We start from the raw sequence: 21,398 nt of genomic DNA on the forward strand, positions 1-21,398 counted from the left end.
ATAAGTCTGGGATTATAAATGAAACTATGAAGTTTAGATGTTGTAATATTTCTCGTTGTCAGGTTTTACCTGGTAACCCAGAGGAGTCCTGGCAGGTGTACAGCTCGGCTCAGGACAGCGAGGGCAGGTGTGTGTGTACGGTCGTCGCACCTCAGCAGACCATGTGTTCAAGAGACGCCCGCACCAAACAACTCCGCCAGCTACTGGAGAAGGTGACCTCCCGACCCATAATGCTCTATTGGTTTGCCCTTGGCATCATGAGTTGCCACAGACACAGAATCTATGACAACCAGAGCTTTCCTCCAGAGATCAAAGTGACCTAGAGGCATGAGCCTAACAACAATATTATTTGCATAGAGTTAATGAGTTCCTCTGGAACACGGCTGGCGCAAAGGCAAACAGCCTTTCCTCAGAAAGACAATGATGCAACTCCTCAGACACATCAGATCATTAGCAGACGTGGTATAGCTGCAGAACTCGCTAGTGTGCTGAAGGTCACTAGATTTGTTATATTCTGATGTTTAGAGTCAATATATTTAAACGTTTCTTCAAAATCAGATCATTTTAAACTTAGTGGTAGTAAGAACATTTTATTTTTTTTGTAAAAGAGGATAACAAATTAAATATCAAATTATCAAAATAAAAAAAATAAACTTAATATCTTGTAAAATATGTAGTTATATTCATAATCGCATATGTTTTTCAAAATAATAATAAAAATAATTTTATGAAATGAAAGAAAATTAGAAGAAAAAATTAAAAACATTGCATTTTTGTTCAAGAGAGGATAACGTTGTAGTAAGAAAATTGTATTTTTTTGTAAAAGAGGATAACAAATTAAATATCAAATTATCAAAATAAAAAAAATAAACTTAATATCTTGTAAAATATGTAGTTATATTCATAATCGCATATGTTTTTCAAAATAATAATAAAAATAATTTTATGAAATGAAAGAAAATTAGAAGAAAAAATTAAAAACATTGCATTTTTGTTCAAGAGAGGATAACAAATGAAATATATTTAATACATTCAATTATATATTTTTATCATTTTATTTTATATATTTATTTTCAAAGTATATACTTTATATATATATATATATATATATATATATATATAAAGCAGAGTGCCTGAAATTTAAGGGGGTCTGAATACTTTCCGTACCCACTGTATATATATATGAAGAAGAACTATATGAAATGTGTTTACTTACAAAACCACTTTATCTCTGGTATTTCTGTGTGTGTTTTTAGGTGCAAAACATGACGCAATCAATCCAAGTATTGGACCAGCGGACACAGAGGGACCTGCAGTACGTTGTGAAGATGGAAGATCAGCTCCGTGGCCTGGAGACCAAATTCAGACAGGTGGAGGAGAACCACAAACAAAACATCGCCAAGCAATACAAGGTAAAAACACAATTAAATGCAAACAGTGCACATATTTCACATGAATGCACACATCGTTCCACACTTTCATACACAAACACTGCAGATTGCATGCACACCTATGAAAGGTTGTGTGATTCTTGCGAAATGTGCAGACCTGTCTGATTCGATCCAAACAATTAGTGAACTTTTGGTCAAATGCAATATTTGCATTTTTGTATTTTTACATTTGCGAACAGAAGAATGCAAAATTAAATATGAATTATTAAATTAAAAATAATAGCAAAGAACAAAAATAAACTAAAATATAAAAATAAAATAATAAACAAAACAAATTAAATATTAATAATTAATAAAGGATCTGCACATTTCGTTTTTTCTATAATGTACCAGTCAAAGCATCCCATGACACACTACACTACCTGACACATGCATGGACTGTAATTTTAAAAGCGTGAGTGTGCGAGTGCATGAGATGTGCGTGTGTGACTGAGAGCACGTGAATGTGTTAGCTAGGTTAGTGAGTTAGCTCCCTGTGCTGAGTGTGTTGTTTCTTGCTTGCAGGGCTAACTATAAAGACATGATAGGAGAGCCAGAGGCCAGAAGAGGCAGGTCTAACCCATGATTGACTGAAGTGGGCGTCAGTCACGCTGTTTATGTCACGATTCTCATATTCTATTCGTCATTAGCTGTAAGAAACACTTCTCCCCCCTCCCTTATCCAACCACCAATCAGATCTCCTCCTGCATGCTACTCTAAAGAATTGTTACGTTTTATTTAGTTTCATTGCTATATTGCTATTATTATTACTATTACTACCATTATTATTCTCATCTTTGCTAGTATTGCTTAAGTTTTTTTATTATTATTATTATTATTATTATTACTTTGATTATTTGTCACTATGAGTCTTTGGTTTTTGAAGTAATATGCGTTTTTGAAGTAAAGAATTTAATCTTAACATCACATTGTTGTATGTGAGTTGTAATTTCAGCATGTGTCCCTTTCTGCTGTTGCATTCAAAACGACAACTAATAAAGTCTTTTCCCAATTGTTTACCGTGTTCAGAGCGCTTGATTTCGTCGATAAATGTTTGTAGATATATAATTTTTATACGGATATGAGTAGTTTTACTGCATCTTGGCCTCTGGTCTCTCACTGGCTCTACAAGCACGCACGCACACACACACACACACACACACACACACAAACATAACCTGCTAAAAAAAAATTTATTGGTTTATTGAAGCACTTCAGCAAAGAATCCTCTTATTAAAAACCATTTCTCAGGGTTTGTGAGGTGCTATATGCACATTTAAGTTTGTATTACATTTGAAGTTCTTGATATTAGCATCATTTGTTACAAAAGTGGATTTTTTTAAGCATCAGTACATACATTACGTGGCCAAAAGTATGTGGACACGTTAAAGTTAAACAATTTTCCTCAACAACATCGCTTAAAGATAAAATCAAGACTACGCCCAAAACAGTCTCTTTACCTTGTGAAAAATAAGTACACAATATTATATACTTAATATACTTAAGTGCGAACTGAATGTAATGTTTTTGGACACTTGCAGTAATTGCATGTTATTTAAAATTAAATGAAACTGTATTAGTTTACATTTATATTAAATGCATTTAGAGTGATTTTAGGACTCAATTTCATTGTTATATGTAATTTTAAATTGTCTTTGAAATATGGTGTACTGCTGAATGTGCAGACAGGCATTTATGGTAAATTAAAATCATATCATCGTTTACTGGTCCTTTGTAATGATGAAATTGCGATTTAGTACATTTACAAAAAATATTAACTCTAAACGTAACATTGAATAACACACTATAGTTAAAATTATAATCAAGTACTTTACGTGCACTTTAGTATGTTAGTTAACACATTGAAATAAGTGTATTTCTTCAAAGTACGACAATAAACAATGACTTATATGTACTTTGAAGTATATTTTTAATTTGACATTATTACAAATTACACAAAGTGTACTTAAGTGTGTTAAAACATCTGTAAGCATTATCTGCAAGTACAGTTTTTTTTTTAAATATACTTTTAAGATTTTAAGTGCAATACAAGTGCACATTCAATACAACTAATTCAATTCTATACAAAAAGCACACTTCTGTTTCACAAGGGTAAACAAGCATTTAAAGTAGAACAGAGCTTTTTTTGCACTAGCAAAGTTCATAAAAAATTGTTTATGTTAAAACATCTGTAAGCATTATCTGCAAGTACAGTTTTTTAAAAAATATACTTTTAAGATTTTAAGTGCAATACAAGTGCACATTCAATACAACTAATTCAATTCTATACAAAAAGCACACTTCTGTTTCACAAGGGTAAACAAGCATTTAAAGTAGAACAGAGCTTTTTTTGCACTAGCAAAGTTCATAAAAAATTGTTTATCCAGTCGTCTGGTGGGGAAAAACTGGACTGACCTGCACAAAACCCAGACCTGAACATAGAAGACCTTTGCAACCTTTTTCGATCATCCAACATCGATTCCTGACCTCACTAATGCTCAGGAGCAGATCTCTGCATCCTTGTTCCAGCGTCTAGAAAAACTTTCCCAGAAGAGTAGAAACTGTTATAGAAGCAAAACAAAGATTAAATGAACTAGTTATAAAGACGATTATAACGATTAGCGTCCACACCGACGCACGATAACTTTCTGTTTATTATAAGCGCACTGCAGTTTTGTTGTCCGCTTGTGCTCTTTAAAATCAGGTGAATTATAAAATAAACCATTATTATTATAAATGTGGTGTGGCCTCTGCCATTCTTTTAAATTGAGAGTGATATCTTTATCGTTATAGTTTTATCCTTGGTGTGAACGGGTCTCAACTCATCGTAAATGCCAATGATTTTGAAATTGAAGCACACTGGTGTGGTGTTTAGATGTCCACATGCTTTGAGGCAGATGTGGTTTTCTATAAGAACTCCAATGGCTGTAAAACCCTTTGAAACGTTTATTTTAAGAGTGTCCAGATGAACAAACACACTATACACAACAGTAATCAATACCTAGATTGTTCAAATTAGCATAGGCAGCAGAATTCAGACAGATTTCAGAACGTACAGTAGGCAAGACTTTCCAACGTTTTCACGTTACATACTGTACTTACAGGCCATAAAGGCAAAAATGGCGGAGCTGCGTCCGCTGATTCCCGTACTGGAGGAGTACAAAGCGGACGCGCGGCTGGTTCAGCAGTTTAAGGAGGAAGTGCAGAACTTGACGTCCAGTCTTAGCCTCCTCCAGCAGGAGATGGGAGCCTACGACTATGACGACCTGCACTCCCGCGTGGTTAGTCTCGAGGAGCGGCTACGCGCGTGCATGCAGAAGCTCGGTAAGACACACAACAAATATGTGTTTATCTTTCTCAACAAAGTTTACCCAAGACATGATACTGGCTCAACATCGTTTGAATTCCAGGTACAGTATAAAATAAGCTCAATTTGTGTCATAATGTTGATCACCACAAAATTTCCACTTGTTCCTTCTTTTGTTTAGGAAAATAAAATTATGGCACTTTTAATGGAAGTGAATGTAGCCAATCTGTAAATGTTGAAATACTCACCGTTTCAATATTACAGCCACGCATTATTTTGTGTGTAAAGTCCAATTTTACAAATTTGGCATGAAGAAAACAAAAACAAGTTTGACATTTTATTTGTCAAACATAACCATACATTTGACGTGCAGTGAAATGCTTTTTTGACTTTCTGCACAAAGAAAAAAAAAATTATATTACATAAATTAACATATATTACAATTTACAACACAGTGTAGAAAAAGTTTAAAAACTGTAAACCTTTACAGCTAAAACAATACACATTTCAACAGAACTAATTTTATAAAATAATAATCTCACTGTAAATACTCCAGAAATTGAAATTGGCCTGTTAACTTCCATTGTACGTGTCTTGTTGTAATCTCAATTTAATTTTTTTCCCCAAATTATTTTTGTGGCAATTAACCTTATGCGACAAGTTTGTACCAAACTTGTAGAATTAATTTAAGAAAAGCTAACATTTTAGAATTATAACAAGCAGTATTTACTTAATTTATGAATAATTTTTTCTTTGAGGACATTGCCGAGAGAAGACGACGACTTTGTCTGATTTAGCTACTCACAGACTAAACATGTGTCACAAATATACCGACCCAAGTATGCGAGTAGACCCTGGACTTTCTAACATAACAGCCAAAAAAGTCATGGGTATGAGCCGCCATGTGTCACAATCAACTGATGATTAATCAAGGGTGCAGCGGTAATTAATTAATAAAGCAACGCTTTTAAAAAATAAAGGTTCTTAGCAGCATCTCAGGTTCAAAGAACTTTCTGAACTATTTTGGCCAGTTCCAGATTTTCTGTGTGGTTCTTAAGATCAGTGTTTTGGCTCCTGGGTTCTCTAAAGCACCAACACATGATGGTTTTCATAAGCACATAAAAATAAACAAACCTTTATTGGCATCCATGGTTCCATTAAGAACCTTTAACATCCATGGAACCTTTCTATTTCAAGCTCTTTATAGTGGAAAGAGTTCTTCACATTAAGAAAAATGGAACTGTTCACTGAAAGGAAACCGGTTCTTCTATGACATCACTGCAAAAAAAACAACAACTTTTTTTTTGGAACCTTTATTTTTAAGAGCGAACTAAAGAATGGTTTAAAAAGATCGGGTACAAATTAAGGCATTTCTAATAAGAGAAATGAAGTCAAAATCAGAATCTAATCTCACTTGTCTCCGATTCACTCTAATCTGATTTCTCAAACACGTTGTCTGCCATTTCCCAATGATGAAGAAAAATCTTAAACGAGATCTCTTTAAATCGACTGTTTCTTCTTGATGAAATGGAGAGCAACTGGAGACTTCTGCTTACGTCTCCTGCTTCTCAGATGTTTCAGATGAGCCCAGTATTCTCCTGTGTCTCTTCTGGAGTTTTCAGAGGAGATCTCAACATCTCAAACTGTGATTTGACCAAAAGTCTGCAATCAAAAGTCAGAGATTTCAATATTTTTCATCCATTTCTACTAAGATCAAATGTTCTGAGCTGCTCTCCACATAAATTTTACAGCTCTGTACTCTTACTGTATGTCAACTATTCTTTCATTTGGGTCTGTTTTTATTTTAGCAGAAACATCTGAGATGTAGCTGATACTTAAAGGGGTCATGTAATGCTACATGCACTTTTACAAGTAGTTTGAACTGAAATGTGTGTTGGCAGTGTGTGTACACAACCACCCTAAAATGATAAAAATCCACCCAGTGTTTTTTTGTTAATCTACTAAAATCTTTACCCCTTTCTCAAATCGAGCCGATCTCAGATGCCTGTCTGTGTGACGTCAATCCTATGACCCCTTTAAATGAAGCATTACTGAGAACTCAGTTCAAGTCTCTTGAGCTATAAAAGAGTAAAATTATGCATTCACCATCACAGCCTCCATTTCCCAGCATCCATGCACACACACCAGCATCTTTTCTCCGGTGTGTATCATCTTTCTTTCTCCTTCACGCCGAGTTTCTGGAAGAGAAATCTGGGCCAGTTTCACTGTACGATCAATACGGCTTTAAAACAACTGATTGATCTCTCCTTTCTCACACACACTTGAGCTTCATCTTCTGATGAATATGAAACATTTACAGGAAAACCATATGAATTTCACATATTCCCATGCACATTTCATCCCACACGTGACATGAATGAGTTTGTGCTTTGTCGAGGAAAGATGTATTACTATTACTGTTCTAAGCCATCAGATTTACAGCAAAAATCTAATTTTCATCAGAAACATAAAAATGTAATTCACTATTTCACTTGTTCAAACATAAATCCTCAAATGCCATTTTGATGCGAGATCACGAGATTAAACAAGAACACATGAATTTAACATGTTCTCACATGCGCTCACATGTGAAATTTTTGAATTTTTAGTGTATAGTGTATTGTATAGTGTAGTGTATTGTATAGTGTACAAACAATTTTCACTCAAAAATTGCAAGTAAATTTCACATATAATGAAAAAGAAACAGCAAGTAACACTGAATGTACTGTATTTTACATGAAATAGAAGTAGAACGACTGAAATCCTATTCTCTTGTAAAACATATTCTAATAATCTATATTGACTACTTCGAAAAATCACTTTTTACAGTGTATATTGACAATAATGAATCAGTAATCTCATACGTTGCTTCATTACATTGTGTGAGAGGGTTGTGTGTTTTTTGCAGATGTGTGTCTGCAGTGTGAGAGAATCAGGGCTTTAGTCTAAAGATAGTAGCGTAATAATTTAGTCATGTATCTCCCCCCAGACAACTGATTACAGCTCAGTGTGTTAATCTCAATCGTGTGTGTGTGTGTGTGTGTGTGTGTGTGTGTGTGTGTGTGTTGAATGGGCGAGGCTAAATACACACACACAGTCACCACAGGACGTCAAAAACCATCATTTTTTATATTTATCTTACGATTTATCTGTATGCCATACTCTCTCTCCCTGTCACACACATGAAAAACATTCATATGTTTTCCTCTATCAGTGAAGACTTTTTCTCTCTCTTCATCATGAAAACTCATAACGAAGCTCAGTGTGACTTTTTATATTTATCTTACGATTTATCTGTATGCCATACTCTCTCTCCCTGTCACACACATGAAAAACATTCATATGTTTTCCTCTATCAGTGAAGACTTTTTCTCTCTCTTCATCATGAAAACTCATAACGAAGCTCAGTGTGACTCAATTAAAGTCATTTAATCATAACCTTCACACCAAGATATAAGATTACCACAGTAATTATGACTGAATCAGACTCATCATAACATTACAGCATTAAATCTCTAAACTCATTAAACTTGTGTGTGTGTGTGTGTGTGACAATAGGCTTCTCGTAAGAAAGTGTGTGTGTGTGTGTGTGTGTGAGTGCAATTATATATACGTGTGTGTAATTAAATATGTGTGTTGTGCATCCTGCAGCGTGTGGCAAGCTGACCGGCATTAGTGATGCAATCACTATTAAAACATCCGGGTCTCGATTCGGATCCTGGATGACGGACCCTCTTGCTCCTGAGGGAGACACTAGGGTGAGTGTAAATGCAAAAACATATACATATTTAACTATTTTAAATATATATAAATGCAATCAGACATATGATACCATTCAAACGTTTGGGGAAATGAAGTGTCATGTCAAATGAAGTCTCTTTTACTCACCAAGGCTGCATTTACTTGACCAAAAATACAGTAAAATCACTAATATTGTGAAATATTATTACAATTTAACATAGCTATTTTCTATTTAAATATATTGTAAAATGTAATTTATTCCTGGGATGCAAAGCTGAATTTTCAGCATCATTACTCCAGTCTTCAGTATCACATGGTCCTTCAGAAATCCTTCTAATTTGCTGGTTTGCTGCTCAAGAAACATTTCTTATGATTGTCAATGTTTAAAACAGTCGTGCTGCTTGATATTTTTGTGGAAACCATTTTTTAGGATTCTTTAATGAATATAAATTTCAGAAGAACAGCATTTATTCAAAATAGAAATCTTTTGGAATATTATAAACGTCACGAGTGCCACTTTTGATCAATTTAATGTGCATTCCTTGCATTTCTGCATTTCTTAGTATTTGTACAACCGTAAATTCCTTCTGTAGGACAAACAGGATTCATTTCTGAGATTCATTAACATGCAGGTAGTGGAGGATAGCTGGTTATTTTATGCCGGCAGTAAAAACCCACAAGCACATAGCTGCCGGCAACCGCTTTATAACTATGTTGCTTTATAACCATAAGAAAAACAAACCTCAAGGCTGAGCCGTCATTCACAAATGCAAATATACGTCCTATATTGAAGTACACAGAGAAAAATTAAAACACACAATGAAGTTCTTTGCCCTCATGCTATTTCAGAAAATACATCTAAATATTTAGTCCATCATCAGGATCTGCTAAAATCACATGATCACTGTGTAGCTGATGAATTGGTTCGTTTAGATAATTTGTCTCTGTGAACTGAAAATTTTTTTTCCACTCATAAATGTTCCCAGGATTCAAAGCACTGCATTTTATTCTTCTTTTAAACTTCTTCTAATTCTTTTCATTCTTCATTTTGTTAGCGACTTTACTTTTACACTGTTTATCATTCCAACAACATTTACGAAGAGTTTTGAATCACTCGGAATTAAAAAATTTTTTTAATTCTATTCGTGAGAACCATTTGTTTGCAAGTTTACTTTGACATGATCATTCAAACAACATTTTCAAAGAGTGGAACAAAAGAATCAAACAAGAACAAGTTCGCAATAATTCGTTTGTGAGTTTACTTTTACACTGTTTATCAATTCAAACACATTTATAAACAGTTTATGAATCACTTGGAAAACGATCCAGTTCAAAACAGCAATTCGTTTGCAAGTTGGACATCCACGGAGTTGAAGTCAGGTCACTAACACTCACAGCGGCAACGAGGGGAAAATAAGCGCAGCCAAATAAGTTTCCACTCGTCCAGATGTGAAGTGCTCCAGCGGGGCTTGTAATGGAGGCCCCCGAGGGGCTTGTGATAACGGGTGGAGGTTAAGAAACAGCAGACTGTGGAGGATGAATGAGGGCAGCTGGAAATGAGTGTTAGACGTTCCTGATAGCCCGTGTGAAGAAGCCGATTCTTTGCCTAATCGTTTCTCAGTCATTTGTGAGAGTGTGAAGAGGGTTTGTGGTGATTTTTTGTGGTTGTATGGCACAGCAGAAGTGTGCTGTAACATTTGACCTATTTATCTCTCAGACTGCATGCCGTTGTGGTTAAAGATCTGGGCCGGTTACCAAACGTTATAGTATCGAACCCACACGGGTTGATCTATGAGGCATCAGCACTGCATCCGTGGCCAGGATCTTAACCCCAGGTTGCAAGCGACTGTTCCTGTAATAAATATCCTGCACGCGGCTTTGCATTGAAGTGTGGCTAAATGACAAATTGGCAATTAGTAGTTGGCATCCCAGAGCTGCATATGCTTTAACTGCTGCATTTGTGAGAAGTTTCTCAGCAAGCAGCTTTCCAGTTCTCACTGATGAGAACAAAACTTAAAGTGAATTGAGCTGAAGAATGACAGTATTGTCTTCAGTGGAGCTGCTTTACAGCAGAATTTAAATTTTTCTCATATCTGATGAAGTTTGCATCATTAATTCTGGTATTTTCTTGTTTATTACTGTGAAGCTGCTTTAAAACAATGTGTTTTATATAAAGCACTACTGTATATAAACTGAAATAAAGTTGAGTTCCAGACCGTTTCTTCATTTCACAAGCATCTTTTCTGTTTTGCCTTTTGTTTTTTGAGAGCTGCGGTCCTGGAAACAATACAATAACATGTGAAAAACCTGTTCAGTGTTCACCAACTATTACAGTAACTTTAGTTTACATGTTAGTAGCTAGATCTTCATGCACCAATATTTCATCAAAAATGAACCGTTATTACTATATAGCTGAAACAATGTACAATTTGAAATTACATTAGATTTGCTAAAGATTGCATTTAACAATTATTAGTTTTTATTATTATTATTAATATTTTTTTTTACAAAATGAGATGAGCAAAAATAACCTGAAAGTAAACATAGGGAAAATTACTATGTACAATTAAATATCCAATATGGGCCACAAAAAAAAAATAAAAATTAAACAAACATATAATTAAGAATAAATAAATATTATATATATATATATATACACACACACACCAATGTACTGTGCAATTTACTTTATAAAATAACAATTTAAAGACAGATTTTGTGTCCTTAACATTTTTCTTGAAGGTCATATTATATTATGAATATAGGAATACTGTGGCTATATTCATAATGTAGTTTAGCTCTTATTGCACTTTGCAAATAATTATAACGGCACACTGAAAAAACGTTTTACTCACAAATTGCTAGTAAATTCCACAAATAATTTTAAAAAATGGCAAGACTTCATGTGTTCCATTCAATTAAACGTAAAATGTTGAAGTAGATAGGCTGAAATCGTATTTTCATGTGCAATGCACTCCAATAATCTTTGCTTTATTTACAATAAAAAAACAAAAAATCAATGTTCACCAACCACCAATTTTACAAATATAAAAGAACAACAAATACTCCAATACAAAACCAAAAAATATTAGATCCCATTGCAAACATTCATACTAGACCTTTGATTTAGAAACAACACACATTCACCTCAAAATACACAGTTACGAACCCAAAAAGCCATTAAAGTGATGCCTTGAGCAAACTAGTCCCTCCAAACGCCATAAACGCAGCAGAGCAATTATAAATCAGGCTAGTGAACATATAACCTTCATTCACACCCACAGACCCGGTTTTAGTGCTTCCCTTCCCTCTTATTCTGTTTTTCTCACACTTTGGGTTGGAGGCTCTTGTTCTCAAAGATTGATGAGACCGTAGGCTGTATGTGTGAGACAGACAGAGTGTGGAGAGAAAGACGTGTGTGTGTGTGTGTGTGTGTGGAAGTAAACAATAAGCAATATCTCAGAGCGGTTTTTGGCACTTCAAAGATAAAAAGCTTTGGCAGAGCAGCGTGTTGCTGTCAGAGATACCAAACAGAGATGGAGCAGCATTCAAGCTCTGCATGAGCATTAAGTTAAAGCCGAACAAACACCCTGTGACCGACCAGAATATGGTCAAATATTAATGCTGCGTTCTATATTCTGATCATATTCCTATTTGATTTCCAACTTCTGACCATAAAGGTATTTTGTGGCCTGAAGATGATGCATAAAATAGCAATGCTACCAGTAGCTTTACAAATCAACAAAAAAAAATGTGCCCTGGCATCCAAATTGCACAGGATAAGCTAATATTTATTCTGCATGTATATGATTATCAAAAAGGATTATTTACCGTGTTTTACACACTTGTCATTGCAAAGGAGTTTTATTAGCATATAATGATTGACAGCTGACTCACTAAAGCAACTTATTTGCATATAAACATCACATTTCAGAACTCAAAATGATTATCATTTTTTTTGGTACTGTTTATTATAAAATTGTGTTGCCTAATAAATTATTTTTAGTCATTAAGGACACATTAATTGGATCAAAGGTGACAGTAAAGACATTTATAATGATTTCTATTTCAAATAAATGCTATTCTTTTGATCTTCCTATTCATTAAAGCAGAGTTATTGTAATTAACTAAAACTGAAACTAAAATTAAAACCATTAAAAAACATGTTACTTATAAAATAAATGTTAAAGGGGTCATATTATGCTTTTTCACTTTTTGAATTTTAGTCAGTGTGTAGTGTGTATGTTTGGGCATAAAAAAGATCTTCAAACTTACAAATCTCAAAGTCCACTCCAAACGGAGATATTTCGTTTAAAAAACAATCCATAGACTGTATAAAAACATTGGACGTAGTGTCCGTGACGTCACTCGTAGATTTCCGAAGAGCGTTTTTGAAGCTCAAAGTGGGCGGAGCGGGCCGTCGCCATCTTGGCAGCGCATCACCGCACCGTCACTTCCGGATAATCGAAAATGGGCAAAGAGGCGGGAGCTGATTGTTGAAACCACGCCCACCTAGCTCGACGGCGTTGACAGCAGCGGCAATCCACCTGTCACTCAAGTGGCCACGCCCTAGCGCATCAGACAAGACGACGAGGAAGAAGCAGTGCTGCTGTAGCCTCAAGTTTTCGCAAGTTATTACACATGCACCTGAATATCTGGGAAACACTGGACTATGGAATAAATAAATTCAACTGAATAACAGTTTCACTGCAATTCATGTTATAGTGTTAGAATTAAATGACAATAAAAATAATACATATGCACTTATCTGTACATAGTAAATGCAGTTATTTTTAAGCGGTTGTTGACATCCTATCTAAAACATGATTTAGCCACAAAAAAACAAAAAAAAACAACGTTACCACTCTAATATGTCTTGCAATATCCGTGCGTGCAAAGGTTCTGCATGATCCTCTTGTTCAATATTCTCTGGGTCTGAATCCAGCTCAAATTGATATGTTAATATTGACGCCAATCACAACGCACTGGGACAGCTAACCAATCACATCACATTTCGTTTTTCGGAAGGCGGGCGTTCATCAAACCCGGAACTAATCGAGCCGTTTGTGCCAGACTGGGGAGAAAGGTATTGTAATAATGTAAATTATGTAAAAAATAAAGCGTTTTTCGAACCACTGAGCATGAGCGCATGTTCTAGTACACCCCCAAAACAAAATCAAGACATTGTAAAAGAGCATAATAGGACCCCTTTAAATGAAATAAAAGAAAATATTATTTTAATATGATTTCAGCTAGTTGCCAAGGCAATATTTCTCATTTTTATTTAGTTTAACTTGATGCACTAAACTAATAAATCAAAAAATGAATTAATAAAAATTATATTGACCAAAAAAAACTACTAAAAAATTTGAAAAACACATAACCAAATTACTAAAACTATTACTAAACTTAAAATGAAAAATATAAAAATCAAACCTGACTCAATAGTATCTCAATGATACTAAAATGACACTGCATAAAAGAATTATGGAAAAAAAGTACATTTTTCCACAAAAAATATGAAGCAGTACAACTGTTTTCAACATTAATAATAATAGAATGATTTCTGAAGGATCATGTGACACTTAAGACTGGAGTAATGATGCTGAAAATTCAGTTTTATATCACAGGAATAAATTACATTTTTAAATATATTTAAATAGAAAACACTTATTTTAAATTAAAATAATATTTCACTATATTACTGTTTTACTGTATTTTTTTATCAAATAAATGTGAGCATAAGAGACTTCTTCAAACAACATTTAAACAACAACCAAGTTTTACATGGAAAGCTGACCAGATCCTGGCTCAAAAAACATCAGTTTGGAGGGAAAACATGTTTTATGGTGTTATTTTGGTGTTGACCAAAGGATGAGCTCCTTCAGCTGATTCTTGGCACGTCCTTCTACTTTTGGGGATTTTATAATTGCCACTTCTGCCCAGGACTCACTCACTGAGAGTATTACCACACTGCTCTGTGTAAAGCTGCTTTGGAACAGTTTATATGGTGAAGAATGCTGTTAAAACACTACGAAATCTAATCAAATGTTATTGCTGCAGCCTTACAGTGAACAACTGTGGGTTTCAAAAGAGATAAAGGTTGTGCAGTATGTTCAAACATGCAGAAAGTGTGAGTTTGTATGTTGATATATACAGTAGATGTTGTTTACTGCCTCGTGCCTCCTATAGAGAGCACACAGACGCCCCGCTGGGCCGCGAGGCTCTGGAATATTCCATAAGCGTGACTGCTCTACCTTTCCATTCGCTCACCGAGAGACAGAAGCCGCAGTCATGCTGGGGAATCTCCACGGAGAGTTTATCCGGAATGATCTGGAATTATCCCCATAGGGTTCGTAATGCCTGGCACACAGCAACTTCCTGGCTGTCAGTTTTCACCGCCTGCGTTCTGCCACAGCCAGGGAAGGATGGACACCTTCAGTCTGGAATTTAATTAAGACCTCGCTGAACACATCCTGCTGTGCTGGCAAATTCATGCCAGAACAAAAAAAATCGAATGCAAGCACAGACAAAATAAAAAACAACTTGACCTACTTCCATTGATCACTGAAAGGATGAGTCTGTAGTTTAACCTTCCGTACTCGAGTTTTGATTCTGTGAATGTCAAGCCAGAATTCTGACCATCTATGCATCCACCCGTCTGTCCATCCGTCTATCTATCTACCTATCTATCTATCTATCTATCTATCTGTCCATCCATCTGCCTGCCAATCTATCTTATCTATCCATCCATCCATCCATCCATCCATCCATCCATCCGTCCGTCTATCCATCCGCCTATCTATACATCCATCCGTCCATCAATACGTCCATCCATCTGTCCATCAATCCGTCCGTCCGTCCATCCGTCCATCCATCCATCCATCCATCCATCCATCCACTTACACACTTCAAGGTTTTTTGAGCTACAAAATTTTCAGATAAGACTTTGTAAAGCCAACATTCAAGATTCAAAATAAATCTGAATTTCAATTGAAGTTCCTGTTTGCTACCTCTCATTTAAAAATGGTGCACAACCCTGATGAACATCTTAAAAAGATTGCGTTCAATATACATTCTGACAAACATCTGCTGCATGTTGCGCAAAAATCCGACAGGGAATGTTTCGGCAGACATACTCTAGTTGAGCAAATGCTAAAAACGACACCCTCCAGATGAAAACTAATGCACATCTGCTCAACATACTCGTGCTACAGGGATGTGTCTCATTAACTCAATTCCTTGTATTGTTAAGTCATTTATATTAATCACTTACTCTCTCACTTCTGTTCAGGTGTGGTACATGGACGGCTATCATAACAACCGTTTTGTGCGGGAATATAAGTCTATGGCGGACTTCATGACGTCCGATAACTTCACGTCTCACCGCCTGCCGCACCCTTGGTCCGGGACGGGTCAGGTGGTCTACAATGGCTCCATCTATTTCAACAAGTTCCAGAGCAACATGATCATCAAGTTTGACTTCAAGACGTCCACCATAAGTAAATCTCAGCGTCTGGACAACTCGGGCTACAGTAACACCTACCACTACGCCTGGGGTGGACACTCAGACATCGACCTCATGGTGGACGAGGGCGGGCTCTGGGCCATCTACGCCACCAATCAGAACGCGGGGAACATAGTCATCAGCAAACTCCACCCCCTGACCCTGCATATAATCCAGAGCTGGACGACCAATCACCCGAGACGCAGTGCCGGGGAGTCGTTTATGATTTGTGGGACGCTGTACGTGACCAACGGCTACTCGGGAGGGACGAAAGTCTACTACGCCTACCACACCAACTCCTCAACGTACGAGTACATCGATATCGTTCTGCAGAACAAGTACTCGCACATCTCCATGCTGGACTACAACCCACGAGATCGCGCGCTGTACGCCTGGAATAACGGACATCAAGTCCTGTACAACGTTACGCTTTTCCACGTCATCCGCTCGGAGCAACTGTAACCTTGGAGGATTTGGTTGGGAGTATCTGAAGACAATCTTTAGGAATGTTCTTCGGCAGATCGTTACAAAAAATGCTATGCTGAATGAAAACTAAACCTGAACAATAGACATGTGAATGGAAAATAGAACACAAAATCATGAACAGATGCCAAAAAAAATGAAATAAACAAAGCCACGCCTTTCTTTTTTTACAAAAGGACTTTACTGTCTGATCAGATGTTTTCCAGTAGCACTAAAAATACATTTATCCATGCTTTTCTGCGCACTGAAATGTAGGGAACGTTGGGATTAGTTACGGACTAGTAGCCCACACTCAACCTCATAAACTGAGCGTGTGCAGGAAAACCGATGGTGCTTCACTTGGCAAACTAACACGGACGGCTTACCAGTTTGTGCAATATCGTAATTCCAACTTGTGTGCTTTGCAAAGCTCATTTCTTAAGGTACAGTAATACGAAAAAATGTGATTGGGTGAAGGCGTTGACTGTTGAAAAGCTCGTTCAAAGGACTCTCGTGAGATTTTACTTGAACTTACCTGCGATTAAGTCGTTGTGATGCGCACCATATCATGGTATTTTATAACGACCTACATGTATGTAGCACCTGAGAACAAACCAAAGCGTGCTATTAAAGTCAACATGAAATCACACATTCCCGGTCTTAATATGCATAATTACTGTAACTTGCTCCACCTCTGAAACGACCTTCACTTTTGGATCAAGAACACTTATTTGAACATATCCATCATTCTGGTCATATTTACCAGTGCAATCAATTCCCAATGGATAAAGTCAAGTCTCGTCAAGCGTTTTTCTTGTCGAATATCCTGATAACACAGAAACATAATTTCATGTTAACTTTAAACCTTCTCTGGTGAGTTTATCACCCTTCAGGCTACTGATACACACGTTGTTGTGCTTGTAAATGGATGTCAGCTGCATCTGCATAATGATTGCTATGATACACCAACTCCGCGTAACAGATGTGCCGGTTTTACTAGCAGATGGTTCAGACAATCTTACTCCGATTTAGTCTCCGTGCTGGTGAATTCTTGTAAAATGATTCTTTAGTTTTGCATGAGCAGTTTTTACATGCGCAGGTGTGCTCAAAGGAATGTTTACCTGTGTGACGCTGTACATGACTGATATGGGATCTGGGAGGGAGGGAGGTTGATTATAGTCTCTAGAAACCTGGGAATTTAAAAAAAGATGCTTGTTTCTATCTGGTTTGTTTTGAGTGGCTTGTTTCTTAATGCCCATTCTTGATTTTTGTAGATTTACAGTTTGATGTTTTTTGTAATTTACAGTAGTACCGTCTGCTTTTCGTGATGCTTCAGTGTTTCAGTTTGTTGGCGTTAGAAAGCCACATTTCTGTCACAAAAAAGATTGATATCAGAATGTAAAATGTCTCTAAGTCACTTTGGAGGACAACTAAAATATGAATATGAAACTAACATAATTGAGCAGTCTAATATATAATGTACTCATTTTATCAAGGCTCATACGGTCTTATGAAGCTAATTAGCTAAAGCTAATTCCAGCTTTCATTGTTTTTGTGCTTAGCTGGATGTGTGTTGTACCCGCAATACGATGATTCTTATCAATAAAAGAGGATTTATGTCCTGATGTTCGGTATTGATCTCCGAGTGTTTTTCATCGTGAGGTCAAGGTTTCATCCCAAATGTTGAAAGAAAGTCGCACAAAAACTGGCTTCGGGATGCTGGTTTTTGCTATAGTCTAACCAACAAGATTACCTTGATTAACTAGATGTTAATTGATGTTAGTTAGACGAGCTTCATTAGCTGTTATACATGCGGAGGATAGGGTGAATTAAAGCTCATGAACAGATTCTGCATAAAACTGCTAAAAAGTTATCATGGCATCCAGTTACGTAACATGACTGATCAAAGATTATTGCTTTCTGTTTCCTATTTTTAAGCCATGTCTGAAAAATATTCTAATGATTATTACTGTTATAAACAGTACAAACTACAGTCGAAGCCCAGCAGGCACAAAACATTTTTACAAAGTTGCATTTTAGTTAGGGGGACCATACGTTCCATTTTCCCAGGACGCGTCCTGGCCAGGATTTGTTTTGGCTTTGTTTTCCTGTTTTCATGCTTGCTGAAGGTAATGATCGAAAAGTAGTTTGACCAATAACATGCAAGCATTGTACATAATGGACCAATCATGGCGTGTGAGAAGGTGGGATCTACGGTCAAAGCGATGCAATTACGCGTACATATTAGGTGTGTTCGACTTAAAAGCAGTGCGGCTCAGACCGATCAGTGTTTGACATCAAAGTACCTCGAGAGCGTTTCGAAAGCATAACCGTCTGTATGGTACTTTGATGTCATACACCGATCGGTCTGCACACGCAAACAAAGCCAAAACCTAGATATTTTAGGCAATATAGAAATCCTGGCCAGGACGCGTCCTGGGAAAATGGCACGTATGGTCACCCTAATTTTAGTTGCAATTAAAAAAAATAAATAAAAGTATAAAACTGTCGTAGCATCCGCTATTTATATAACATGACTAATCAAAGGTTAATTATAGCTTTCTATTTCCTATTTTAAAGCACGTCTGACAAATATTGTAATCATTATCGCTGTTATCATACAGTACAAACCACAGTCAAAGCCCAGCATGCACAAAACGTTTTAATAATGTTGCAGTTTGGTTGCTATTTTAAAACATGTGCTGATAATAAAACATTACAACAACAACCAAGTTTTTACAACATACTGCACTTACGAGACCACATGGGCATAATGTAGCAATGGCTAGCTCAACTAAAACACTGCTGAGCATTGCTAGTTTTTGTCCTGCCTGTTGAGGGCTCCAATTATATTAAAATTATATACTTTGCAGACACTTTCTTACCCAAATGTAGTGGTAGTATACACAAATCACTTCACTGCCATCTACTAGGACAGGGGGCTAAGAATTACACAATGCTAAACTTGCTAAGCTAGTTTTATAAGGGTAAAAAGGCAGGCGTGAACATCATTTTGACTTTTTTACTGTATTTTTAAGTTTAATTTTATTGATGTTTTGTGGAGTGGAATGGAAGGAGCAGATACTAACACTAAAGAAACAGCAATGATTTTAGAAGGGACACTAAATTAATATTGATTTAAACTTTTATCGAAAACAAAACTGCTATCCCATCCCAAATGAAGATGGTATATATATATATATATATATATACACAAATACGCACAAACATATATATACACAGAATATATTAGTGCTGTCAAACGATTAATTGCGATTAATCACATCCAGAATAAAGGTTTTTGTTTAAATAATATATGTGTGTGTACTGTGTATATTTATTATGTACATATAAAGACACACACATACAGCATATATTTTGAAAATATTTACATGTATATATTTATATTCATATAAATTATATCATATATAAATATATTTAATATATAAACGTAACATATTTTTCTTAAATATATACAGGCATGTGTGTGTATTTATACATAGAGTACATAATAAATAAACAGTACACACACATATATTATGCAAACAAAGACTTATTTTGGATGCGATTAATTGCGATTAATCGTTTGACAGCACTAGTATATATACAGGTGCATCTCAATAAATTAGAATGTCGTGGAAAAGTTCATTTATTTCAGTAATTCAACTCAAATTGTGAAACTCGTGTATTAAATAAATTCAATGCACACAGACTGAAGTAGTTTAAGTCTTTGGTTCTTTTAATTGTGATGATTTTGGCTCACATTTAACAAAAACCCACCAACTCACTATCTCAACAAATTAGAATACTCCATAAGACCAATAAAAAAAACCATTTTTAATGAATTGTTGGCCTTCTGGAAAGTATGCTCATTTACTGTACATGTACTCAATACATGGTAGGGGCTCCTTTTGCTTTAATTACCGCCTCAATTCGGCGTGGCATGGAGGGGATCAGTTTGTGGCACTGCTGAGGTGGTATGGAAGCCCAGGTTTCTTTGACAGTGGCCTTCAGCTCATCTGCATTTTTTGGTCTCTTGTTTCTCATTTTCCTCTTGACAATACCCCATAGATTCTCTATGGGGTTCAGGTCTGGTGAGTTTGCTGGCCAGTCAAGCACACCAACAACATGGTCATTTAACCAACTTTTGGTGCATTTGGCAGTGTGGGCAGGTGCCAAACCCTGCTGGAAAATGAAATCAGCATCTTCAAAAAGCTGATCAGCAGAAGGAAGCATGAAGTGCTCCAAAATTTATTGGTAAACGGGTGCAGTGACGTTGGTTTTCAAAAAACACAATGGACCAACACCAGCAGATGACATTGCACCCCAAATCATCACAGACTGTGGAAACTTAACACTGGACTTCAAGCAACTTGGACTATGAGCTTCTCCACCCTTCCTCCAGACTCTAGGACCTTGGTTTCCAAATGAAATACAAAACTTGCTCTCATCTGAAAAAAGGACTTTGGACCACTGGGCAACAGTCCAGTTCTTCTTCTCCTTAGCCCAGGTAAGACGCCTCTGACGTTGTCTGTGGTTCAGGAGTGGCTTAACAAGAGGAATACGACAACTGTAGCCAAATTCCTTGACACGTCTGTGTGTGGTGGCTCTTGATGCCTTGACCCCAGCCTCAGTCCATTCCTTGTGAAGTTCACTCAAATTCTTGAATCGATAAAACCCTGACATAATACAATAAAATTATTTAATATAATACTAAAAATATAAAATAAAAGACATTGTTATTTTAAATATATAATATTAAAATTAAATTCTTAAATAATAATATATGTATATATTTTCACCATCCAAATAATTCTTAGTGGAGAAATACCTGCCATAGATTTCTTACTGCTTCACTACTAAGAAATACCTGGAGCCAAATGAGTAGCAAAAGCAGTTTTATGTTGATTTAAAAAAAGGAAAAAAAACAAAAAACCAGAGGAACCGTTTC

General features: G+C 36.0%; 1 protein-coding gene across 3 annotated transcripts in view; it reads left to right on the plus strand.

The window, feature by feature from the left end:
- LOC107720914 (noelin-like) overlaps positions 1-18,065 on the plus strand; it is a 35,144-nt gene extending 17,079 nt beyond the window's left edge. For 2 of the 3 annotated variants that reach the window (XM_016528744.1, XM_016528743.1), the window contains exons 2-7: positions 63-212; positions 1,257-1,412; positions 4,535-4,754; positions 5,496-5,627; positions 8,389-8,495; positions 15,773-18,065. In XM_016528744.1, the coding sequence (XP_016384230.1) occupies positions 63-212; positions 1,257-1,412; positions 4,535-4,754; positions 5,496-5,627; positions 8,389-8,495; positions 15,773-16,447 (1,440 nt within the window). In that variant the 3' untranslated portion in view covers positions 16,448-18,065. The remainder of the gene's footprint in view (positions 1-62; positions 213-1,256; positions 1,413-4,534; positions 4,755-5,495; positions 5,628-8,388; positions 8,496-15,772) is intronic. The other variant, XM_016528745.1, reaches the window with a different exon arrangement.
- The last annotated feature ends 3,333 nt before the right edge of the window (positions 18,066-21,398 follow it).

This window comes from Sinocyclocheilus rhinocerous, unplaced genomic scaffold (genome assembly GCF_001515625.1).
Source record: "Sinocyclocheilus rhinocerous isolate Xijiao unplaced genomic scaffold, SAMN03320098_v1.1 scaffold751, whole genome shotgun sequence".
In the NCBI taxonomy this organism is placed as follows: Eukaryota; Metazoa; Chordata; class Actinopteri; order Cypriniformes; family Cyprinidae; genus Sinocyclocheilus; species Sinocyclocheilus rhinocerous.